Genomic DNA, 25372 nt, shown 5'->3' on the forward strand with positions numbered 1-25372 from the left:
AACGTGGAGGCAATCCTGAGCTCGCTGGATCAATGGTCTGACTCGATATATGGCAGATTCCTATGTTCCAAAATATGGCTTGCACTTTTTATCCCACCTTCTCCCAAGAGCCCAGAGTGATGGTCCTGGTTCCTCCCCTGTCCACTCACCTTTTGCTTTTTTTTAAACAAGGCATTGGGAATCTGAACGGCACCCTGCTGTCAGTGTAGGGTCTGGGGTGTCACAACACAGGAAGTGCGGAAGCGCACTTCAGAGATTCGCCGCGACCCCGTTGCAGGGTGTCATCTGGAAAGCACCCCGATGGGCCAATGGCCCGACTCCGTATAACATCTTCCTCTGTCCCTATGCTTCCCACCTAGCAATGGTGCATGGGCTCTTCCCTACGATTGTCTGTACGAGGGGGCTTCTGATACAATCTCAGGCAGGGCAAGCTGTGTGCACTCCTGTTTTTTGATCAGGTGCTCGCAAAAACCTAGGGAGGCAGAGGCGGAAGCGGAGTGACCACCTGCGAGGGAGGAGCTGGGTAGAGCGGCTTTCCCTCCTACCTGGGTGAAGAGCCTGCCGTCCTACCCAGACGATCACTCAAAAATCGCATCAAAAATCAGGAGTGGACTCAGCTCCCGGAGCTGGGTAGGCTGCTTGTCCTCTCCAGATAACGATCGTGTGAATTGCTTCTATGCCTGCATGTGCAAAGCTGTGCAGCTGGCTTCTAGCAGGCATGGTTTCTCTTCCCCTCCCCTGCCCTGAGCCCTAGTGGTCACCAGACACGGCGGCTTCTACTGCACCCGATTGACCACGCAAGGAAGTTGGCCCCCTGCTTAACCAGCTTAACAGCTCGCTGGATGGAGCCACCAGGAGGCCTTGCCGGTCCGAGGGGCACGGGCAGAGGTCCTGGGCCCTCTCCCGTGCCGAAGGAGGCCCAAAGGGAGCCCGTTCCCCTGCCCAAAGGAGAGGCAGTGATGGGGAGAAGAAGAGGGACTCCCGCCCCGAACCCCAGGCAGGCAGCTGTGGCTGCTCTGGTGGGTTTGGCAATTACATGATACCGAGACGAGAACGGAAGCTGACAGAGGAGGAAAGAGATGCTGCAATTAAGCTGAATGAAGCTGTCACTTCAAGCATCCGTTGGAGGCTGCCAGAAGATGGCTGGCACAACCCGGGGAGCTGATCAAGGTGGCAATTTGCGTGCCTGTGCGGAGGAGAGAGGGACTGGCGAACCTCCTCTTCTTCTTGTTGTTCTCTCGGCGGTTTCTTTCCTGCCTGTCCTGGGTCCCCAACATCGCATCACCAGATGCAAAGCTGCCTGGTGGGGAGTCAGACGAGAAAGCCGCCTGGCCCAATACGAAGAGCTCTTCCGGCTGGCAGCGGGAGGTCTCTCGGGATCCCACGGAGAGATCTTCTCTCCTTGATGCTAGCACTGAAGATGCTGCAGAATAACCCCAGGACTTTCTGCATGGAGAGACTCCTGCCGGCAGCCTGGGAGAGCCGCTACCACGGAGCTAGATGGACCAACGGCAGCTTCCTAGGTTCCCATGATTATCTGGGCCTGTTGCACCAATTGGCTAGGAACTTGCACTCAGTGCCACATGAGGGCCCCACTGAGAAATTCCACAGGATTGCCAAGTGCCCCCAAAGTGAGTCCCTTTGTATCCCCTTCCCTATAGCCCTGACCACCCATTGGCCTGAATCCTCACTGAAATCTTCACCATGGCCTTGCTGGGGAGACTTGACTCCAAAGAGAAACCTGAGCCATCTTTCTGCTTAACAAACCCCACCTGTTCCCTTTCCTGCATCACCCGCTCCGTCTCGGGGGAATTCCTTTGCTGAAAGCGCCAAAGACTCTCCTTTATCATGTTGAGATAATTCCAAAGAGATGCTTAATTAAAGTGTTTTGAGTTCTGCAAGGCTTTGAAGCCCAGTGTATAGAGGGATAGGCTCGCCCCCTGGTGGAATGCTCAGGGACTTCACCAGTAGCTATCAACTCCAAACTCTGTCCATTTGTTGATTGTGATGACCCTATGCCAGGCATGCCATGCTCCAGAAACATGTAGCAGATATCCAGGTGGCATTGGTTCATCTTTCTTGGGCAATAGCTCATAGACTCCAGCTTCAAAGATGTTGCAAGAAGAACACAGAAAGCTGCCTTATACTGAGTCAGACCATTGAGCTATCTAACTCAGCATTGTCTATACTGACTGGCAGCAGCTCTCCAAGGTTTCAGGCAGGAGTCTCCCCCAGTCCTACATGGAGATGCCATCAGGGATTGAACACGGGGCCTTCTGGATGCAAGCAGATACTCTACCACTGAGCTACAGCCCCAACACCTAAGGGGAATAGCTTACAACAGAAGGCACTCACATGTAGTTCCCCATCCTAAGCAGGTGGACCCTGCTTAGCATAGGAGACAATCCATGCTTGCTACTGTAAGGAACAGACCCAGCCAGCTCACGTGAGAGGAATTATCGCTGAGTCACCACTCACTGTTACCTGGTGAGCCGACTGGGTTTAAAATTAATTAAAAAGAAAAGAAGAATCTCCGGTATATTGTATCGCTGCCACCAATCACTCCTTAGTAATTTTTCCTAACTGGAAGAGAGCAATAAAACTTCCAACCTTGCTTTACCTTGCTAACAGGCAAATATAAAAACGTGGTCCCACTTATATATATGCTTAAGTGGGGCTGTAGCTGCTTGTTTGGGAACATGTGAACTAGAGGCTTCCACTCCCACTCTCCCAGAGTCAGTCAAACACTCTGAGAGGCCTTGTAAAATAAAGAAAACAATGTATTGTTTTAATATATATTTACAAGAGTATTCAAAATGCCCTGATGTTCTCAGGCAGTGCTTAACTTGTTCATTTGCTAGACTGAAGTTGAAGATAGATAATTGCAAAAGCAGATACTTGGGGATACAAAGCAACACACACAAAAGAAAAAGAAACATAAATGCTAATGGAAGTCTTACTAAAACATTCTCCTAAGTCTAATCTTCTGAAGCCATAAGCCTTGACTTCCTTCCCTTGGACCTCACCAGGGCCTAGGTGAGATGGATCCCTGAAATCTCTGACCCTCAGGGATTTGCAGAACTCACCCTGTGGGAATCTGGCAAGACGCCATTGCTCCTCTCTCACCTGGGCACATCTTCATCTTCCCAGAGGCCCCTCTGGAGCCCTCTAGTTCCGCCCACTAGTTAACTGATTGGGTCATTACCTAGAGTCTCCAGTCTGTCAATCAAGGTCAACCAGTTAACTCTATCAGTGCTGGCTGGCTGCCCACTACAGCTACCACAAGACCAACTCTCCTTCCCGAGGAATCTGTCCAAAGGCCATGAGACTGATTCCAGATGCCAGGGCGGGAGGCGGTGAGATGACAGCTATGGTTGCTCATTGTTGAGGGACAGAAATGAACTTTGCACATGGTCAGGGGCAAGCTTCTTGCTGCTGTTATTGTCCACGGTCCAGGCTTGAGTCCTGACATTCCAGCACACGATTTCCACCTTGTCTGTTGTCTGTTTCGGAGGCTGATGCTGGGGGCCAGAAGCTGAAGACAGGACAGGAACTCCCAGCATCTGTTTTCAAAAAGCAGCAGCAGGAAGTCATGGGGAATTAACAGCGCACTTAAGTACCGCCCCTCCAAAAGGGAGGAATCCAGCTTCAGGCCTGTGTATAGAACCTTCCTACAGAGCTGCGTATAAACCTCTTACATTATCGATACTTGTGGGGGGGGGGCATATGCAACACAGAAGCCCGCCCCCCCGCCAGCAGAAAAGCAGCCTGCCACCTGCCACTCTAAAACACCCCACACTTACCCCACAGCTCGTGACCCGTCCCTCACATGAACAGCACAACTCTCACGTCAAGAAAATGAAATTCAAATCGGTTACATTTCACTTGCAGAAATAAGCCGTGTCTGCGGAGTGTCAGCTACCCACGGCCATGAGTAATGTCAGTGAGCTGAGCGTGTGGGCACACTCAGCAGGGCTGAAATGGGGGGTGGGGGTGGGTGACTGTCTTGCACAATTCTCTCTGCTGCTAGCACATGCAGAGCTCAAGCGTGTAGTGGTTAGAGTGCTGGACTAGGACCGGGGAGACCCGGGTTCAAATCCCCATTTAGCCATGAGACTAGCTCGGTGACTCTGTGCCAGTCACGTCTCTCTCAGCCTAACCTACTTCACAGGGTTGTTGTGAAAGAGAAACTCAAGTATGTAGTACACCGCTCTGGGCTCCTTGGAGGAAGAGCAGGATATAAATGTAACAACAACAACAACCCCACCAGTACCCTTCCCCAAAATTTCCGCTAAGGTTGGGAACCCCTGCCCCAAGTTATACTTTCCAGCTTCAGAAAATGAAAAAACTAATCGCCTTCAGATCAGAGGTGAGCTGCAAGGGAATGGCATGGCCACAAGGGGGAGCCATGAGGCTAGCAGGAATGGATGATAATTGCCGTGAAATACAGGACGAGATTGGGATGCTTAACTTCAAACTTCTTGAGTTTATTCCTGCTGCTTCGCTGCACTTAGGCTGTGGGGGGGTGGGGGGAGTTCATACGGGGGAACCTTTTACAGTAACGTCAGGGCAGTGACAGAAGGGAGGAGAGCTGGTCTTGTGGCTGCAAGCATGAATTGTCTGCTAAGCGGGGTCTTCCCTGGTTTGCATTTGAATGGGAGACTACACATGTGAGCACTGGAAGATATTCCCCTGAGGGGATGGAGCCGCTCTGGGAAGCGCACTTGCCTGCTTGCATGCAGAAGGTTCCAAGTTCCCTCCCTGGTAGCAGCATCTCCGACACAGGGCTGAGAGAGACTCCTGCCTGCAGCCTTGGAAAAACCACTGCCAGTCTGTGCAGACAATACTGAACTAGATGGACCAATGGCCTGACTCAGGATAAGACAGCTGCCTGTGTTCCTATGAGAAGGATCGGGGCTGTGGCACATGAGGACAGGAAGAAGATGGGCATTTGCAGTCAGAAAGCAAAAGCAGTTCTCATTTTTTCAAGATGGAGTGGAGCATGGACTTGGCCAGCCTGTCCCCCAGACAGACCTAGGCAATTGCCTAGGTCACCCATTGTGGGGAGGGGGCACATGAACAGCGCCAGAAGAGAGCACTGCTGATTTTTCTCCCTCTCCCTCTTGTATCGCACCCCTGCAGCGCTGCACAGGATGCGATTCTGCACACTCTGAACCCCCAAATGCAGTCTCTGCTCCTTGCACGCACATCAGCCCCCAATAAACCACGAGTCTCATGAGCTGCACTTCCGTTCTGGAAAACAAATGGCCTGCCTTGGCATTCGTTTCCAGACTGGATTCCCAAACTCACAGCAGCATCTTTTCATCTCTGAAGTGTTTGGGTTTTGCCCCCACCATAAACTGGGAACTCTCTCCCGCTGTATCCTCAAGCCCGTGTGGGCTAGTCACTTGCTGATCTTCCACATGGACTGCACATTTGATCTGGCCAAGCTCCAGAGAGTCAGAGCTCTTCTCTCTCTGCTAACAGAGCAAAGAGGCACCTTTGAAAAGCGGTGGTTCCCTTTACTGAGCAGGGGGAGAGCAACAGGCCCTATCCATCCCCAGCATAACATCCCTCCAGTGGCTGTTGCTGGTATCTATTTTATGTTCCTTTTCTAGATTGTGAGGCCTTTGGGAACAGGGAGCCTTTTCTTTCTTTCTTTCTTTCTTTCTTTCTTTCTTTCTTTCTTTCTTTCTTTCTTTCTTTCTTTCTTTCTTTCTTTCTTTCATGTAAACCACTTTGGGAATTTTTTGCTGAAAAGCAGTATATAAATATTTGTCATATTCATATACACTTCTTGGCTGGGGTGTGCGTGCCAAAGTCAAACTTCACGGAGGGTGCCCCAAACCCAGGGCTGGACCCCAAAGGTGGTCCTCAGAAACAAGCCAAGAAAGCACTGCATTAAAGTGCAGATGGAGCCCCTTCTAAAGCAGTCGAACTCCACACATTTATCCAGAGAGGCACAAATTCATATATTTATTCTTGCCTTTTTAAGCAGCCTTTGATCACTTGGGGGGTGTCAAGAATAAAGGAAATGGTGGGGAGAGGTGCTGCTGGTACACTTTGCAGAGTCCAATGTTGTGCCAGTACACTGATGGCCAACCCAAACAACCCCCTCTGAGCTTTATTTTCCTATTCCGTGCGGTTTTGAGCCCTGCCCTCAGGGCTTGGGAGAGCATTGTTATCCATATTACCTTGCCAAGTCTTTGAAAGTGAAGAAGAGAGGGCCATTAGGTGCACAGAGCATCGAAACCCACTTCCAATCAATGTTTGCCCATATCTGTGCAAGACTTCTTCTTCTTCTTCTTCTTCTTCTTCTTCTTCTTCTTCTTCTTCTTCTTCTTCTTCTTCTTCTTCTTCTTCTTCTTCTTCTTCCCCCCGCCCCCACCCACCATGGGGTATCCAATCATAAAGAGACTTCCCGATACAACTGGTTTCTCTTTATGTATATACTGGGTTATTATAGTCTAGAATCCCATATATAACAATGTTTCTGAGCCAGGGAAATGCATGCACAAGTATATGTGCAGAAATGTCCCCTGCTAACTGAGCAAAGAGGCAAGTAGTGATTATCTTGTATTTATCAGGTGGGGAGCAACTGGCCCTATCCATCCCCAGCACAACATCCCTCCAGTGGCTGCTGCTGGTGTCTACCTTATGTTTCTTTTTTTTAAGATTGCGAGCCCTTTGGGGGCAGGGAGCCATCTTATTCATTTATATCCATGTAAATTGCTTTGGGGACATTTGTTGAAAAGCGGTATATAAATATTCGTTATATGCATCTGTGCATGGGGAGTTTATGATATTATTTGCACTGGGATGAGAAAAAGGGCTTGCCAAGAACAATTTGTTTTCCACCATGGGCAGGGCCATCAACAGTACCTGGCTTTGCATTTGTCAGAACAGAGATAGCGTCAAAAGACCAGGACAGCCCAAAGACCTTGCTGACCGAGGGGGCATTTACAAATAAATCTTGCTGTGACTACCGGGGTGTAGGGGCAGATTTTGTTGCAGAAGTTCAATTAGAAATCACCACTTAAAAAAAGGTGTCTCTTTGCTCAGTTAGCAGGGGTTATCTGTTACCTGGGGTTATCCCTCAATAACCCCAGAGACGCGGGTTTGGGGGCAATATATAAGTGTGATGAATAAATAAGAATAAATAAATATCCCAGGGCTTGGCCTGGCTTGTGCGGGGCTGGAGGATTCTCTTACCTACGTGGACGCTCTGTCTTCTGCTGTTTGTTCTGGGGCAGAGGGGTGAGTGAATGAGGCTGTGAAACAACAGCAGGCACCTTTTAGAAGAATCAAAAGGCTATCAAGCTCTCGGACTTTAAGATGCCATGACTGTATTGCCTGGCACTTAGCTGTAAAGTTCCCGTCTGGTGGATGGGGAAGCAGGAAATAATTTGGAGGGAGCTCAGCACCCGTTACTCCTTGCCACCGGGTGGAGCCATCCCTGGCTGGCCCTTGCAGGCGGAGAGAACAACACAACATTGCCTCATGGTGCGTTCCACTCTGGGAAGCAGCACAGGAGAACGAGGAGTCCAGTGCCTCCCCTATGTTAGGAAGTGAAGCTCCATCGTCTCAGCCTTCCAGCTAGTGCCTGGGTGGTAGGAAGCCTCTGGCTGACCTGGAGATGGAGAAACAAGATGCAGCAGCGAACTGAAGGAATGAGACATTCATTCCAGGGAAGCGGGCGGGGGGGGGGGGGGGAGACACAAAAATGTTTCCCTGGATCACCCAGAGCCAGAAATAACAACGCCTAAGGGACCAGCAGTGTGCACAGGGATGGAATGCAATGGTTGTTGATTCTGGGTGGCCAAGCCTCTTTAGATAGCCTTTCTAGGAGCACCTAAGGAGTCCATTTAGAGCGAGCATTTTAAATGTTATTTTATTTTTTGCCTGGCGCTATTGTCAGTAGGCAACAGCCACGCTCCAGACTTATAATATAGATCTGCATGAATAGACGCCAGTTTGCAAATGAAGGAAATGGGAAAGAAGACTTCTGTGGCCTCGAGTAACCTCCTTTAGTCATGGCATGGTTACTTTTGTTGGGAAACACCATCAGAATGCAGGGTATGCAGCCACACTTTAAAGGAAACTCAATTGGCCATCGTAAAGAGCTTCAGAGATGGCTTTGTTGGTTAATTACATGTAAACAGGGGTGTAGCTGGGGGGGGCATGTTCACCCCTGGTGGCCCCTTGGGGGTGAGGGAGAGAATGAAGAAAATGGGGAGGGGTGGATCTGGGGGGCCGGGTACTTTGACCCCATCTACCCAATTATAGCTACACCCCCTGCTTGTAAACATACAAAAGCAAGTGCTTAGAGCAAGCTGCCTGCCCTTTTTCTATTTGAATCTGGGCTTGATTTGTGTATTTAGGATATCATAGGGAGCAGAAATGCCTATACTTTGCATGAGTACTTTAAGAGAGCTCTGCCTACTACCACTTTCCACATGTGAGCTTAATTTTTGTTCCCGGAGAACATTGCCATAATTGGTTGTGTTTGCTCCCCAAAATAATGGCCACTGTTATTTTGGGGAGCCAAAATAATGGCCACTGTTAAGCAGAGAGGCCAAGTGGCTGATCCAAGGCCTGTGTGGGAGAGGGAGAACTTGAATTCAGCTCTCCTAAATATAATGCTAATTTCCCGACATTTGCTCTGGAGTGCACGGCAGCTGATGCAACATCAAAGTCAGTTTTCTGGCCCAACATAAACCGGTGACTAGCTTGAGATTCACCTCCTCCTCTCCCAATCCTAACATGTGTTGGTGCACTGAAGAACATACCAGGGTCTCCTTTTGTGAACTAAGATAAGAGCCAGGAATGATAGCATCCTGCCTCCTCTCTGCTCTGCTGTAGATTTGGATCTTGCAAATATCCAGATCCGATGTGTCTACTTTACACGGTCTGTGCTCAAAACAATTGCTATTTTGGGTGCTAATGAATTTTGGGCTGCTGGTGCCTGCGATCTTAAAAGCTAACCTTGGAAGCGACTGCATGGTAGAAGGGAGATAGGGGTTTCTCTTGAAACTACCCAGGCCTGTTGGCTTTTGGGTTCTCTGCAGTCCCTAACATTGCTCAGACCTTTGATGAGGCACCAAAAGCAAGATTTTTTTCTCTGTTTTTCTTTTGAGATAGTCTTAGCAGACCTCTCTCATCTCACTTGAGGTGGTTTCTGTCTGTGTTCACTTGATTGTATTTGGAATACTGAACAAAGCCATCTCCAGTCCACACATAGCATCCAAATGTTGCTCCAAGACATCTGAAGAGATCTATTAAGAAGAGGTTGAAACAGGAAGCATATGAATATGTGTCAAATCACTTGTTTTAGATGTACACCTAACATGACTGAAGTGTACACTGAAAAAGGAACACGTGAAATGTGACACATTGATTGATTAATTGCCGTCAAGTTGGTGTTGACTCTTAGCGACCGCATAGATAGATTCTCTCCAGGATGATCTGTCTTCAGCTTGGCCTTTAAGGTCTCTCAGTGGTGCATTCATTGCTGTTGTAATCGAGTCCATCCACCTTGCTGCTGGTCGCCCTCTTCTCTTTCCTTCTACTTCCCCAGCATTATGGACTTCTCAAGGGAGCTGGGTCTTCGCATAATGTTTCTGAAATATGATAGTTTGAGCCTAGTCATTTGTGCCTTGAGGCACAAACTCTGGATTGATTTGTTCTATGATCCATTGGTTTGTTTTCCTGGCTGTCCATGGTATCCTCAGAAGTCTTCTCCAGCACCAAAGTTCAAAAGCGTCAATGCTTTTTCTATCTTGCTTCTTCAAAGTCCAGCTTTCGCATCCATAGAGTGTCATGGGGGGAACCATTGTCTGAATGAGTCTAATCTTTGTAGGTGTAGACATGTCACGGTATCTAAATATCCTTTCCAAAGCCTTCATTGCAATCCTACCATGTGCTAGTCTGCGGCGTATTTCTTGACTGCTGGATCCTTTACGGTTGATGGTCGCTCCTGAAAGGCAGAAGCTATCCACCACTTCAATGTCTTCATTATCAATTCGGCGGGGGGTTGCTGTACCCATTGTCATTAGTTTAGTCTTCTTTACTTGTAGCCCTATTTTTTCACTTTGCTCCTTGACTTTCATTACTAGAGCTTGCAGATCATCCACATTCTCAGCTATCAGAGTGGTGTCATCAGCATAGTGCAGGTTATTGATGTTTCTTCCTCCAGCTTTAAAACCACACTCATCTTCTTCCAATCCAGCTTCTCTCAGTATATGTTCAGCATATAAATTGAATAGAGAACAGGCTTGAATTCAGCCCCTCAAATGACCAGGACACACACACACTAGTCAAACCCCAGACTGCTTAACCTAAGCTCATGGCTACCTTTTCTTCAATGGACTCAGGCTGTAGCATCCTTTGTTGCCAGGATACTGTTTCCATGGCATCCCCATCACTAGACACCATTCCTTCCCCCGCCCCCCCCATAACCAGAGGTGCACCTAGGTAATTTTGGCGCCTGGACCTAAAGGCCTTTGGAGGCCCCCTACTGCAAGTTAAGCATCATTCTTTAACATGTAGGTTCTTGAGGACACAAACCACAGCACACAGGACAGAGATTTGGGGGACCCCAGAGGGTGTGGAGGCCCTGGACTTCTACCCCGAAGTCCAGAGGTAGGAGCGCGTATGCCCACAACCCCAAGCCAGGGTTTATTCTAAGCCTTCCCCCCGCCACACACACACACTGCACAAGTAGCTGAGGAGGCAACCACATCCCTTGCCTAATCCATGAGTACTTCCCCAGCCTTTCCTAATGAGGGAGACAGAGAGAAAGAGAAACACAACAGTGACTGAAATAGTGTGAGCAGAGTGAAAGTGAGAGGAGGTGTGCCACATGATCCCACTATCAGGGGAGGCTCTCTCTCGCTATCTATCTATCTATCTATCTATCTATCTATCTATCTATCTATCTATCAATTCCATGAGTCAATACAAGCTTTTGACTACTCAGGAATCCGGTCCCAGTAATACACTATCAATATAAAGCTATGAAGAGGGGCACAGTGATCCTCTTATTTTTGCCCGTGTCTTTCATCCTCCCCCCCCCCCGCCCCCTCCATGCTCCATCTCCACAGCTCTGCTCCTTATTAAAGCCCCATATTCCCAACTGCACAGAGGCCTCGTCCCTCCTGCACACGGTGTTTCCCATCCCCTCACTGCCCCAGATGTGCCCAGCTGCACAGTGGACAAGCCCCTGCTGCCCCCCACCCCCCCGCCCCAGGCCTTTCCTCCGGCCCTCCAACGGCTGCCGAGCGCCCGAGCAAGCCGCTTTTCAAACCGCCCTTCTCCATCCTCTTCGGGAGCCTCCCGACCAACCCCGCCGCGCGTCTGTGGATGCGGTTGCCGCGGCAACGGCGCCCCAGCATCTCCCGTCGCCTAGCGACCGTTGCCCAGGCAGCCGAGTCCTGCTCAGCCGGCATCGCTCGCTCCCTCCTTCGCCGCCTTTCTCTCCTCCCACCCGGCGCTGGGACCCGGCCAGACCGGGAATGCGCAGGCTCCGGCCCGGCCAGCCCCACGGCTCAGTCACATCCCCATCATGGCGCTCAGACGGCGGGTGCTGCTCTCGCTGCTGCTGCTGCTGCTTCTCCCGCTGCTCAGTGAGTCTCGCCCGGCGGGAGAGTGGGAGGGAGCCGGGGGGAGAGGGGGGCGCAGGAGGCCTCAGTGGCCATTTGGGGCTGGAAGGGGGGGGGGAGAGAGAGACCCTGCTGGGGCGTGGGGAGGCTTGGAGAGAGCGGAGAGCGGCTCCTCTTTCCTTGCCCCCCAAGCAACCCCCCAAAGTGGCTTCCAGCACCCACAAGTGGAGCAAAGGAGGGGGCAGGATTTGGGTGTTGGTGCTGGGGTGTGTGTGTGTGTGGGGGGGGCAGATGTGACTCAGACTGGCGCCCCTCCCCGTCTGTCGGCAGGCGGTGCGGGGAACAATAGAGGCTGTTCACGCCCGTGATGTTTGGCTCCACCAGGGTCTGGCTGCGGGGGACGGAGGGTGGGGAGGAGGGAGAGGGTGGCCGCGTGGCTTCTTCGGGCATCTCTGCGCCAAAGGCACTCGCGGGGAAACTTTCATCTTCCATGAAAGGGGGGGGGGGTGATGGGGGGTGGGGGGGGTGATGGGGGGTGGGGGGGCTCGCTCTGGCTCCCCCTTTTCCCGTGTGAACCGCGCTGATAGCAGTGCCGTGAAAGGAGGCCAGGGCGGGGCTGTGGAGCTCCCTAACGGCTTTGGAGGGAAAGGGACAGCATCCAGGAGGGAGGACCCACCTGTGGGGTCTACAAGTCAGAAGTATTTCCTCACCCTGGGGTCAGCCTGCCCTCCTCCAGACTTGAAAATCAGGGGGTCTCTATGCTGTGTCGATACAGTTTTCTCCCCATCTGTCGCCAAGTAAACAGACACACTGGTGTCTGGACTCCTCAAGGGGTGTGTGTGTGTGTGTATCAAGCTCTGTGTCTTTCTTTAAGACTCCTCCACCCCCTTTTTTGTGAGGGAGGGAGGCAAGGACAAAAACTCAGAGGAGCTCCTGAAAGCAATCAAAGTTCCTGCATCTTTCTGTAACTTTGAGACACACACTCTTGTTGCGAAGTTGGGAGAGAGGGTGGAAGCAGGGAGATTTTGCTCTCATGTGGTCGGGTGAGAAGGAGATTATTGGGCACCATTAAAGTAAATGGCGTGCACCCCCCTACTCCATCTGTAGGCAATTTGAGACACACACACACACCACACAAAGTGGCTGCATCACGATTTGTGATTTGCAAAGTGTGTTTCCCAATGGCTGGCTTCTTTTCTTTAGCACCATTGCAGAGTAAGCCGCTCCCTGTCCAAGTTTCAAGAGGTCCTGGCTGCCCCCCAAGTCTCCCCACAGTTCAAGCACCTCCCCCACCTTTCCAGAGGGATGGGGGGGGATCAGGAATGTGGTGCTTAGCCAGGCAGAGCTGATACTGGAGCCGATTCACTTGCCAAGACAAACCCCTTTTGTTCTAGGAGCCCCACACAAATGTTTGCTGCTTTAATTGCAAAAACATTTGCTAATTCCATTCACCAGTGCAAGGGGGCCTGGCTTGTTGTCTGGCTATTAATAAAGGCTGGGAGGGGTGTGTGTGTGTGTGTCTCTGAGATTGACAGTCATTGTTTTGGGATGGGGTGGGTGGGGGTGGGGGCTTTTTACCTTACTGCCCTTTTTTGGTCCTGATTCCAGGCAGACAGTACACATTAATACATTGAGGTCATTCACACAATCAAAAACAGTGTTTTACCCAGGTTTGGGAGCTGCGTGTGATCCCATTTTTTGGTTGTGTGGAAGCAAGGCTGGAGGGAAACCTGGGCAGAAGTGATTGTGTGGAAGCAAGGCTGGAGGAAAGGCTACCCAGGTTTTCCTCCTACTGGAGGGAATTATGTTCTGATTAAGAGCAGTTTGGATAACTTCATGGAGGTTACCCCTAGAGATGTAAAAGAGGCGATAGCACTGCAGTACTTTCAGCTTGCAGTGTCTTACAGTGGTGGTAACCAGAAAAATGGGGGGTGAGTGGGCACAGAAGGACCAAAGTGCATTTATGGGTGGGAGACGATGACAATGACAACTACTACTATTACTACTATTATGAATATTTATATGCTGCTTTTCAACCAAAGTCCTCAAAGCAGTTTACATAGAAAAATAAATGATACATAAATAAGATGGTCCCCTGTCCCCAAAGGGCTTGCAATCTAAAAGGAAACTTAAGGCAGATACCAGCAGCAGCCATTGGAGGGATGCTGTGCTGAGACTGGATAGGGCCAGTTGCTCTCCCCCTGCTAAATTTAAGAGACTCGCCACTTTAAAAGGTGTCTCTTTGCTCAGGGGGAGGATTTCAGAAGGTCTCAGGTTCAATCCTTGGCTTCTGCAGATAGAGCTGGGAAAGATTCTTGCCTGAAACTTTGGAGAAGCTGCTGCCTGCCAGAGAGTGTCGACAATATTGATCTGGATAGACCAGTGATGTAACACAGCTTTTTATGTTCCTAAATGCATTTATACTTTTAGGAACTTTTAGGTTTGCCAAGGCAAAACAGGGGTGGCTTGCGACAAAAGAAAGAAACCGAAACACTGTACATACTGTATCAGAGTAGTGTGTTTTCTTTGCTTTCAGCTTCAGAAGTGAGTGGAGGATTGTACCTGGTTTCTCATAGCCATACCCCCAAATCTGTCTATTACTCCACCACAATCCTCATTCTGGCGAACTAGGCAAAGAGGCTCCTTTCAAAGCGGTGATTCTATTATATTCAGCAGGGGGAGAGCAACTGGTCCTATCCGGCCCCAACACAGCATCCCTCCAGTGGCTGTTGCTGGTGTCTACCTTGTGTTTCTTTTTAGACTGTGATTCCTTTGGGGGACAAGACACCATCTTCTTTTTCTATGTTAACCACTTCGATAACTTTTTTTGGTCGAAAAGCAGTATATACGTCGTCGTCGTAGCAGCAGTAGCAGCAGCAGCAGCAGTTGTTGTTGTTGTTGTTGTTGTTGTTCCACCATCACCCCCACCTCGCTCTGTGTTCCAACCTGCTCTGGATGGACTCCCTGAGAAGGACTGCATCCCAAACTGAGCCAAAATAGTTGGGAGGCCTGGAATTCTCCAGAGTCACAAATAGAGTGTGGGCTTACAAAGACGGTCTTGTCGCATTGTAGTAAAAGTGTCTCGAGGTCCCTCTGCCCCATTTATGCCGACTTTCAGCTGTCTTTCAAGACGCAAGTGCTCTGTCCCAGCTGTCTAGGCCTAGGGTTTCTTTTTCCGGGGTTCTTGGATTTTAGCCTCTCGAAGCTGGCAACGGGGGTGTGAATGCCAGGAATGCGGTGTGTGCACGAAGTTGCATCCTCCTGTCTTCTGAGGAGAGGCGACCCAAGACAAGCTTGCTCCATTGGGACAGAACTGGGTGCTTTGAACGGCGGGTTCAGTAGCATTCTTGGGCAGGGTTTGGTGTTTCTTGGGCAGCAGTGAATAAGCCATCCTCAAAGCGTCAGGGGAGCATCTGTGCCGTCTCTTGTGCATCCACTTCACAGCTGTTGGACGAGAATGTGATGCAGGCAAATTGCCTTTGCACTCCATGTTCACCATAACCATTTTGGAGCCTTAAATGCTCATTGGAACATGGAGAGGTATGCATTTGCATGTGTGCGGGTCTCTGCCCGTATGCTGAAAACAAATGGCCTGACACTCAACTAGGATTCCTTTCTCTTCTAAACTGTTTATTTCCAGACGCCAAAGGTGCAAGTGGTCATTCGGGCATCCCAAATGTAATTTTTATGCCTCCTTGCTGATGCCTTGGTTCTGCGTAGGGCTTGAACAAAGAATCAAGGCTGAGTTACTTTTTTTTTAAAGTAAAAAAATAAAAAGCGATGTCCATTTCTACTGCTATGATGAATATTTATATACCGCTTGCCAACCAAAGTTCTCAAAGTGGTTTACATAGAAAAATAAATAATACCTAAATAAGATGGCTCCCTGTCCCCAAAGGACTCACCATCTAAAAAGAAACGTAAGGCAGATACCAGCGACAGCCACTGGAAGGATGCTGTGCCGGGGTTGGATAAGGCCCGTGGCTCTCCCCCTGCTCAGTCAAGAGAACCACCACTTTAAAAGGTGTCTCTGCTCAGTTAGCAGGGCTTATTTAGCGTGTCATTTCTGTAGTGGAATGCAACCATGTCAGTTTCTGAAGAGTCAAGCTGTCTCCAGTGTTTGTTTATTTAGGTTTAAATATATCTTCTGCTATATTTGGTCAGAAAAGGTCTCCAAGCAGCAAAAACACAACAGAGTGAGAATGGATGGTATTTAGCTACTACCAAGGAAGACCCTCGCTGTCCAGTCAGTGTTTGTCCAGCTCTGTAGTGGATGGGGCAGTGATACGCATTGGGTGCAGCTAACTGCTTCATAGAGTCAATTTGAACCTCAAGCAGGATTGATTGATTGATCGCCATCAAGTCAGTGTCGACTCTTAGCGACCACATAGATAGATTCTCTCCAGGATGGTCTGTCTTCCACTTGGCCTTGAAGGTCTCCCAGTGGTGCGTTCATGGCTGTCGCAATTGAGTCCATCCACCTTGCTGCTGGTCAGGGTTAAGGACACTTAAAAAACAGCCTTTCCCCAATGCTCTGCCAACAGAGCAACCCTTAACTGGTCATCCAAGCTGGTGACCATCACCACATCCCATGACAGAGAATTATGCATTGTGTGGGGAAAGTACCTCCTTTTGCCAGGCCTAAATTTCCTGCCCACATCAGTTTCATGGGGCGATCCCTGGTTCTACTACTGCAAGAGAAGGAAAAAAGCTTATCTGTGTCTACTCTCTCCACATCATGCATAGGTCATAGTTGGCTACCCTGTTTATTCAGGGCTGGACCGGTGTTAGACATCACCACTGCCTCATGTGGACTAACAGCGCACCCAAAGCTCCCATGTCGCTCTGCATTAAATGGGGAAAGCTGGCAGAGGTGAATGCCAGCCGTCTTCTTTGGTGGTAAATGGTGGTCTGTCATTATTGATCTTTTTGCGGAGTTATCCACTGATCAGCATCCAAAGGATTCCTTGAAAAGGGAGCTTGAAAACCACTGACCGCGGACAATGGGGAATTGTGTGTGCTCACGTCTGCCCTTTAGCAAATTGTGTCTCTTCTTCTGGCATTCTTTGCAGTGCGATGGCTTGTGTTCCCCCCTCCCCTTTGTGTGTCTGTGTGTTGAAGCAGAACTGGATGATGCTGTAAATTTAGAACTTGTGTTTCACAGCTGATTGCACCCAACCCCTGTTGATCCATGGCATGTTTGTGAACTTTTCCTAAAGCGGCAGCCCGCTGGCGGCAGGGTGGGCTGGGGTGAAGGAGGCGGAGAGGATGGGCGATTCCCACTGGCCAGTAAAGTGCTGATTCAGAACCCTCCACGCTTCCCTCCTTCTCATTATGCAAAGTGCTCCAATTTGTGTTGTCAAACGGTTTGGGGGTAAACCTCATCTCTCTCCTCCTTGTATGTTCAACATTTAGTGCTGTCTGGAGACTTCTTTGGAAATTGCAGCCTGTGAGAGCAGATGAAGCGAGGAGACAAAATTAATTAACGTGGTTGCGTGCTCAGTCGGCTTCCTCTTCCTGCAGGAAGATCAAAGCCTGGTGCCAAAATGGGTCTGCGGAATGAACGACTCTGGTCTCCTTGAGTTGGGGATGGGTTCAGACCTCAGTGGAAGAGCGTCTGCTTTGCTTGTAGAAGGCCCCGAGTTCAGTCCCTGGCATCTCCAGATAGAACTGGGAAAGGCTCCTGCCTGAAACCTTGGAGTGGAGAGTTCTGCCAATCAGAGTAGACAGTGCTGAGCTCAGGGGACCAAGGGTTAGGGATGTGCACAAAACCGGACTCAAACCGAGCCGGGCATGTTCGGTTTTGGCACCCCGAATGAGAGGCTTGGCTTGGCTTGAACTAGAGTCTGTTTGCAGCTGCCAGGGACATTTTTTTTCTTTTTCTTTCTTTTAAAAATGGCAGGCGTACCACCTCCAAGGCCTTGGGGGTGCTGCTGCAGCCATGGTGTGTGTGTGTGTGTGTGTGTGTGTGTGTGTCTGTTGGTTCCCCCTCCCCTGCCCCTCCCCTCCCCTCCCTGGCCTCCTCCAGTCTTCCATGGGCATTTCGGCCCCTTTTCTGCTCACAGCAGCCTCCAAAATAGCCACTGTGAGCAGAGAGAGGACCGAAAGTCCCCGCAAATGGGCCAAAACTGCCCGTGGAAGACCAGGGGGAACTGCCACACACACACACACACACACACACCCCACATCAGTCACAGCAGCCCCACTCCCAAAGGTCTTGGAGGTGGTAAGTCTGCTATTTTTTTTAAAAAAAAAACATTTTTTAAAAAACCTGGCCTGGGTGTGTGTGGCTCAGCTCAACCAAGCCCTCAAACCGGGCCGGCTCGATGTTGAACCAGCTTGAGGTTGAGCCAGTTTGCACATCCCTAACAAGGGTCTGACTCAGTGTGGGGCTGTTCTCACAACGTGGCCGGAGGAGCAGATGAGCCCCCAGCCCTAGTAGGATTGCTGGGCATCCTCTTGTTTGGCGGTTGTGGGTTTGCAAAGGTAACAAGGTGACCATGTTGGAGCTGGGGAGGATGGCTTTTCATCCACTCTCGATAAAATGCTAGGGACAGAATGTGGGTTGGCCACGCCCATCCTACCCAGCTTCCGGCTCCCACACAATCTCTCTGTAGGCAGCCTGCACAGACACATGACTGGGTACTGGGCTGGAAGGGTGTGCTTGCGAACTTCTGCCTCTATAATAGTCCAAGGAAGAAACTTGGGCTACCCAGCGGGACAGCCACAATCCCAACCATACCCAGGTCGGGCTGTGAAAGCCCTTGTAGGGCAGCTCATGTGAACAGCCTCCCTCCCTCAATCCACCAGTGTTCCCTCTAACAGGGATTCCCAGATGTTGTTGACTACAACTCCCAGAATCTCCAGCTGCAAAGGCTTTTGCTTGGGGGTTCTGGGAGTTGTAGTCAACAACATCTGGGAATCCCTGTTAGAGGGCACACTGCTGTCCACTTGCTGCACAATATGAATAATGTTATCAAACCTCTCTCATGGATGCCCCCCGGCCCCCATTGTTGGCTTTCCTAAGTATCTTGAGTTTGGGGTGTTCTTTGTTTACAGTACAACTTTGGCTTTTCACGATTGCTTGCAAAAGACTAGCTCTGCGAAGTAATGCTCTATTCTAGAACCCAGCAGTGATAATATTAATCTAATTATATTGCACTTCCCTCTTTAATTTTTTTTTTAAAGCCAAGAACCACCCACACAATGGGGGAAGAAAATCCTCTAGGCAGACAGGTATTGTAAAATTAACAAAGCTGTGTTTATAGACTTCCGAGCAAGATTAGCCTCCGGAAAAATTTCATAGCTGGGTTGTCAGTGCTAGGAAAATGAGAGTGTGATCCTGCAAGGGTATAAGAACACACGTCGTCCTTCATAGTACAAGTCAACTTCAAAGGGAAACTGTTCACTGGAGTAGAGATGCACCCTTGCCTCCAGGACTGAAAGATCAAACATACAGATAAGGCGACAAGAAGAGTTTGATCTTCATGCCAGGCTGCTGTTCAAGGCAGAGGAGCAGTGGCAGTAAAAAGTAGCTGGCAACCTTATGTGTGACTGATGATATGACACACTATATTTACCCAAATAGAAGATGACTCGGAATTAAAGACGAATCCCTTAAAAATACTGGTTAAATACAAGTTGTAACTGTATTTGCCCAAAAGGAAATAGACTCTGAATTCAAGAGAACGGCCTCCATCCCCAATTTCTAACATCAAAAACTAGTCAGGTAAATATGGTGTGTTCCTAAGTACATGGAGGATTTCACATTCAGGGCATGGACTAATGGCACATGAGGAAGCTACCTGGTCGAGGCATAGACCATATCTGCTTGGATGGTAGATCACTCCTAGATCCCATGTTGCCAATGCTTTGGGTCCTGTTGTTGAAGAAAAGCAGACTACAAATGAAAAGGAATAAAAGAAATAAAATCCTGGCAGCTCTGGGTTGGCAAAAGGTGCACCTGTTGAATTTCTGCCTATCACAAAGCAGTTCAAAATTACTTGGGTGGTGGGGGAGAGACAGGTGGCAAACCTTCCTTCCCCTAACCACATTAATACATTCTGAAACCCAGCTTTGGACTAACACTGAATTCCTATTTTGTGATAAGATTACCATATAATTATTTTGGGGAGGGGTGCTGGGAAGAGCTCTATCCCACTTCCCCCCCCCAACACACACACCCCAGAACGACAGTCCCCAAGGGACAGGGAATGATTGGTTAAACCTGTTTAAGTCTGTGGTGTTGATATGCAGTTAAGATTCCACCCTTCCAGATGGAGGCTGTTTATCTTGAGAAAGCCTTGAGTTTACAAGGAAAAATGAAAACTAGGAGGTGTGGAGAAACAGCCGGGCATTATCTCACTCGGCTGCTGAGGTAGCAGTTTGAGATTGCCAGCCCAGGCCAGAGTGTGCCTCCATTTGTATATATTTGTGTGTTTGTGGGGGGTGTGTGTGTGTGATTCCGGCTACTAACTCGTTCCTTCCCTCTCCCTATAAAGATTCTTCTGATCCGTCAGGCTAGGGGCCAGCTGTCCTCACCCAAATTTCCTGCGTGATTTAATAAGCTTCTCTCCCACTTGAGTCGGTGGGGTGGGGGAAGGAAAGGGATAAGCCCTTTGAAGTCTTCTTTCTTTTTTAGCTGGGGAGGATTTAGAAGAAGAAGAAGAAACACACATAGGCCTTCTGTTGCTCTTGTGTCTGGTACAGAACACATTGTGCCACTTTTCCAGAGCTCAGTTTTGTAGCTGTAGGATGCTTCCCGCCCCTGCTCCCTTCTCTCTGTCTTCTTCCTCCTTTGCTCCTGATAGTTGCCAGATTTGACATAAGTAAGGTGTGTGTGGGGGGAAATAACCAGCAGCGTTAGTAGCCCACGCACCTGCCTGCAGACCGGTCCAAACCGCCACAGAAACCACGGTTTGTTCATCATAATGGCCTTAGGCAACCATTAGGTTGATTGTGCACAGGCCAAAGTGTCAGATTCCGATGCAACCCAATCCGACCTACACAGCCCTAGATACTGTGGCCTTCAGCAAGCCATTCTTCTTTCAGGCCCTGGACCTTGCAATGCGGGGCTCTATTAGCCTCTCTTACAGGGCTGTGTACCTCTTTCTTCTGCGTGTGAAGTCCCTTGAGCACTTGAAATACAGGTGCTCTGACTGCTCTGTTTTCTAAGGGCAGCCTCTGTGTGTTGCACCTGCCCTTGGTAAATCACTCCTGCTTTCTGGCTTCGTAAGGTGTGGTGGGAGGAGAGCTGGTCTTGTGGTAGCAAGCATGAATTGTCCCCTTTGCTAAGCAGAGTCCACTCTGGTTTGCATTTGAATGGGAGACTACATGTGAGCACCGTAAGAGCATCAGTATGCTTGCATGCAGAAGGTGCATGCAGAAGGTTCCCAGTTCCCTCCCTGGCAGCATCTCCAAGGGCTGAGGGAGACTCCTGCCTGCAACCTTGGAGAAGCTGCTGCCAGTCTGGGTAGGCAATACTGAGCTAGATGGACCCATGGTCTGACTCAGTATATGGCAGCTTCCTGTGTTCCTAAAGTGGTTTGTGAAACTTTGCTTCAGGTGAACTGCTGGAGTTGTTTTTTTCCAGGGTTCAGCTCCCTCCCCAAGGCCTCCTGGAAGTTACATCTCCCAGCAGGTGGGGGTCCCTTGTCTGTGGGGGCTCATGTGCGTAGCGCTGCCATTTCACATACGGCAGTTGCTGTCATCTCAAAGACATCTTGGGCCATCTCTGGCATTGCTATCACTTGGTTTTGCAAAGTAATACAGAAGCTGTACAGGCCTTCTAGCTACTTCAGGATGAGCTTTCTCGCCCCACACTAGCTTGGATGTCTGGATCACCCTGCCAATGGTAAGGAGGACGTTTTTCACATCGCAGGTGCAGATGTGTGGTAAATGGTCTTCTGTATCTACCAAAGGAGTGCCAAATGGAGAGCTTTCTCTCCCACATAGTGCACATTGCCATCTGACGTTCAGAAGCGTGATCACATATTATCGGACAATAATTTTGGGTTTCTAATATATCTGTTATTAAAGATGCTAAAGGCAGTCAGTTATGGAGCAAGTGAATGGTGCATATAGCCAGAAGATAAGACCTTTCCAAAATGGCAGCTGGTAAGGTGGAGACTCAAGCAATCATCTTTGCCTTGACAATTGAGTGTTATAAGCGTCTCCCTATTTTTATCTCTGAGGTGTTGGAAGAGATGGGGCTATAATTGCTAAACACTCTTTTCCATCTCTTTTTTAAAAAGGGAATGGCTACTTGGTGGGCCCAAGAAAGAGGCCCAGTGCTGATGTCAGCACGAGAGAATTAGTTAGCGCTAATCAAAGTTGACTTTCCGGCAGTCTGACCTGCTGAGCTATTCCAGGTCAGGTACTCCGATTACGCTGTGAGTGAGGCGGGTATCTTAAGGCCAGGTCAGCTTGCATTAGCTCTCTGTAATGAGATTGCTCTTTCCAGATTTCTTCCCTTCCCCAGGAGGACTCCAGGCAAAGGAGAACTCAGGAATGTGACGGGGCTGGAACAAGGGGTGTCCGGCTGTCCCTGACCAGATGGGGCCATGAATTATTCACCCTTGCTTTGGAGTGTGGCTTTGGCGACGCGTTAATTGAATTCTGCCCAGTAGAAGCTGAGTTCAGACACACCGATTTGGAGATCAGATTCCATGTGGGACAGGGTTCACTCAAGTATCTCTCACTTGTGCGCCACTCTTGGAATTTGTACAGGTGCTGCTTCTCGCCTCACAGAGCTGCAAACGTAGGAAAAGCTAGGTCTTCTGAAATGCTCTGATCTCTTTAACAGTCTAGGTGATGAGTGATCATCTTCAAAGGCCTGCTCCCCTTGAGGCTGGCAGGTATGTCTGGTTTTAATAGATGTCCCTTGTTCTTGCATGTCACAGCCCTATGCAACAAAATGGCCTTAGCTGATGTCCAAACCCTCAGACTCCATGGAACAAAGACTGCCTCTCCCTATACTATTTGCTTTTAAAAAAACCCCACACACAACCCTGGTCAGATACCCCAGTTAGGGACAGATGTATGTCAGCAGACAGTATTGACTTCCTTGGCTTTCTAAAATTTATCCTGCAGCCTACAAGAACTGGTCAACCTCATCATTTGACAAGGCGAAGTGTCACATCCCTCTTCAACTGGAAGATTTTGGAATACCACTAAAGAGCAGTTTATTGCCCGTCATTTAGTTTCTTATGGCATCTCTGCCAAGATTGGCCTGGCCTGGGCAGCCATGTTGGTTTTCCTACCTGAGGTACCAAAATATCTTAGGCCATCTCTGACAGTGGTAGCACTTTAGCCCTTGACTGCCGGTTTTTCAAAGCACCTGAGAGTCCATCTGGGCAAGCTCTCCCACCCCACAGTAGCTTGGTTGTCTGAATCACCCTGCCAAACAAAAGAAAGGATTTTATCACATAGTGGGTGCAGAAGTCTGGTGTGGTGTTAGTGGTTAGAGTGTTGGGCTAGAACCAAGGGGACCTGAGTTCAAATCCCCATTCAGCCATGAAACTCACTGGGTGACTCTGGGCCAGTCACGTATCTCTCAGCCTAACCTACCTCACAGGGTTGTTTTGAGGATAAACATAACCATGTACATCACTCTGGGCTCCTTGGAGGAAAAGCAGGATATAAATGTAAAATAGAATGGGTGGTAACAGTCTTCTGTATCTACCCATGGAGGTATTGGATTGAGGGCTTTCATCCTTCTCCACCCCCATAGCATTTGCTGCCAGCTCTGAAAATGCTCAACTCTCTCACGCCCTCTGGGGAACGGAAGTGACGTTTGTGATCAGACAAGAGATAAAAGGCTCCGTTGTTGTCCATTCCTTGACCCAGGGAGCCGCCAATATAGGGCAGCTCTTTGTGCTTGATATCGAAAGCGCTCGGGAAAAGAACACGTTGGCTCTTGAAGCCTTGCAGCTGGGGAAGGTTAAAAGGGAAATGAAGGACACAGAGATGCCCACATTCCCAGCTGCGAGTGTCTCCTGTCGAGATAGACGCCAACTCTTATGAGGCGGTTTAACGGTGTGATGGTCTCCGCTGAACTGGGAACTGAGGGAAAGCAGAAGGGCAGGACGCAGCTAGGGGTGACAACTATGACCAAAGCTAGGCCTTTTTCACAATATCCAGCCATTAAAACCTCCAAGGTTGCTTTCAAGAGCCATCTGGAGATGGATGCTGATTCCGGGAGACTCCAGGCAGTCCTGAAGGGTTAGCACCCTCGGCATTGGTCTTGTTTCAAGATGGCTCCCAGTCAGTGTAAACGGGAACTGAGGCCTTCCTCGAGCCTGCCTTCTTCCTCGATGTCCCTCAGCTGCTAGCTCCTCATTCAGGGGCTGTGCTGAGGCGCACCAAATGGGCAGGCCTCTGCCAAGGCCTCTGTTGCTGGTCACGATGTGTGTGAAGGGGTTATAGAGCCCTTTGCCCGTGCTTCAGCTTGTGAAGGTAGAGTAGGTAGAGTGGGCAAAACCAATGCTGCCGTTCTTCCAGCCTTTCTTCCAGCCTTAACGTGGCCCCAGTTAAAAAAAAATTAGGGATGAAAATGAACGTTAGGTCCTTGTCTTCAGAACCGTCCATGGCCTTGCAACATCCACACCTCGTTGCTTTTGCACTTTGCTCCTTAGAGCCACTTCATGCCGCCCTCACTTTCGCTTTCTTCAGTTCCCTCCTCAAAACCCACCTTCCCCCTGAAGCCTTCGTAGCCTATGCACAGCTTGCTGTACCCACGTCGAAGGGATGTGTGTACCTGAAATACATGCATATCCTTCACCTATTGACTAGTCCCTGTGTCCATTTCACTTCCTTTTGTCTGTCGCCTCACCTGTGTTGAATGCTAGACTTCAAGGACAGAGGACTCTCTTCCTTTATTTTGTGGGGCACCATGAACACACAGAGAAACCTTGGTTTTCTAGACTACTTGAACATTGCCTGTTTGAGAGGCGGAGGTGTTCAGTCCGGATCAGGCGATGGTCTGAAAAATGGAGGCAAAAAGCACTTGGTCATAGAAACTTTCACAATACAAAACATCAGCTTGGGGGGCATGGAAAGCGATGGGCAAGGGGGAAAGGGTGTATGCTACCACACAAAGTGTTCTTTGTGTTCAAAGAGTGAATGTTCTGCTTGAGGTCGTGCAGCATATGCCTGGGACAGAGGTCAAGAGCAGAATGAGGAAGCAAAATGGCCAAACTTCCAGTTCCACAAATGCTGTTTGGAAAGTCCAAAAATGTTGGGAGAAATTGTGGCTTCTCTGTAAATAATTAGCGGATTCTAAAGAAAATACAGGCCCATGTCCTGGCTAACACTGCACTTGCACAACGAACAATGTTGTGCTAGTGCAAGAAGACAACACAGCTGTGCTAAATCACTGGGGCTTTTCAGAATTGCATGTTTGCGCGTAAGTTCCCTGCAAAACATGCAGCATGCCCCTGTTTGCACACCTTGTTCAGCCAGCTAAAACTAAAAAAAAAAAAAAAAGACAAAGAACATAGAGTGCAACGAGCTTGTGCAACAGCCTTGTCCTTTGCGTAATGTTCTTGTGCAACCGCAGCATTAGGATGTTGGCCAGTATGTATCTGGCAAGCATCATTGAGAGATTTGTCCAAATATCCTTTGCCTATAGGGGTGGGAGGAAGGGCTGATCTTTGTACATTTGAGTCCAAACCCAATGGCCCTGGTCCAAACAGGGGCATCTCATGTACCCTTGGAGGCTTTTCTGCACCTTGAGACACAAGCAGAGTCTCTGTGGGAACAAGAAGCTTCTG

The 25372-nt window shown here is 49.4% G+C and overlaps 1 protein-coding gene across 1 annotated transcript in view; it reads left to right on the forward strand.

The window, feature by feature from the left end:
- Nucleotides 1-11413: 11413 nt before the first annotated feature.
- JAM3 (junctional adhesion molecule 3) overlaps nucleotides 11414-25372 on the forward strand; it is a 37588-nt gene continuing 23629 nt past the window's right edge. Inside the window, exon 1 of the mRNA XM_053269933.1 lies at nucleotides 11414-11624. Within this exon, the coding sequence (XP_053125908.1) occupies nucleotides 11564-11624 (61 nt within the window). The 5' untranslated portion in view covers nucleotides 11414-11563. The remainder of the gene's footprint in view (nucleotides 11625-25372) is intronic.

Source organism: Hemicordylus capensis, chromosome 8 (genome assembly GCF_027244095.1).
Source record: "Hemicordylus capensis ecotype Gifberg chromosome 8, rHemCap1.1.pri, whole genome shotgun sequence".
NCBI classification, from domain to species: Eukaryota; Metazoa; Chordata; class Lepidosauria; order Squamata; family Cordylidae; genus Hemicordylus; species Hemicordylus capensis.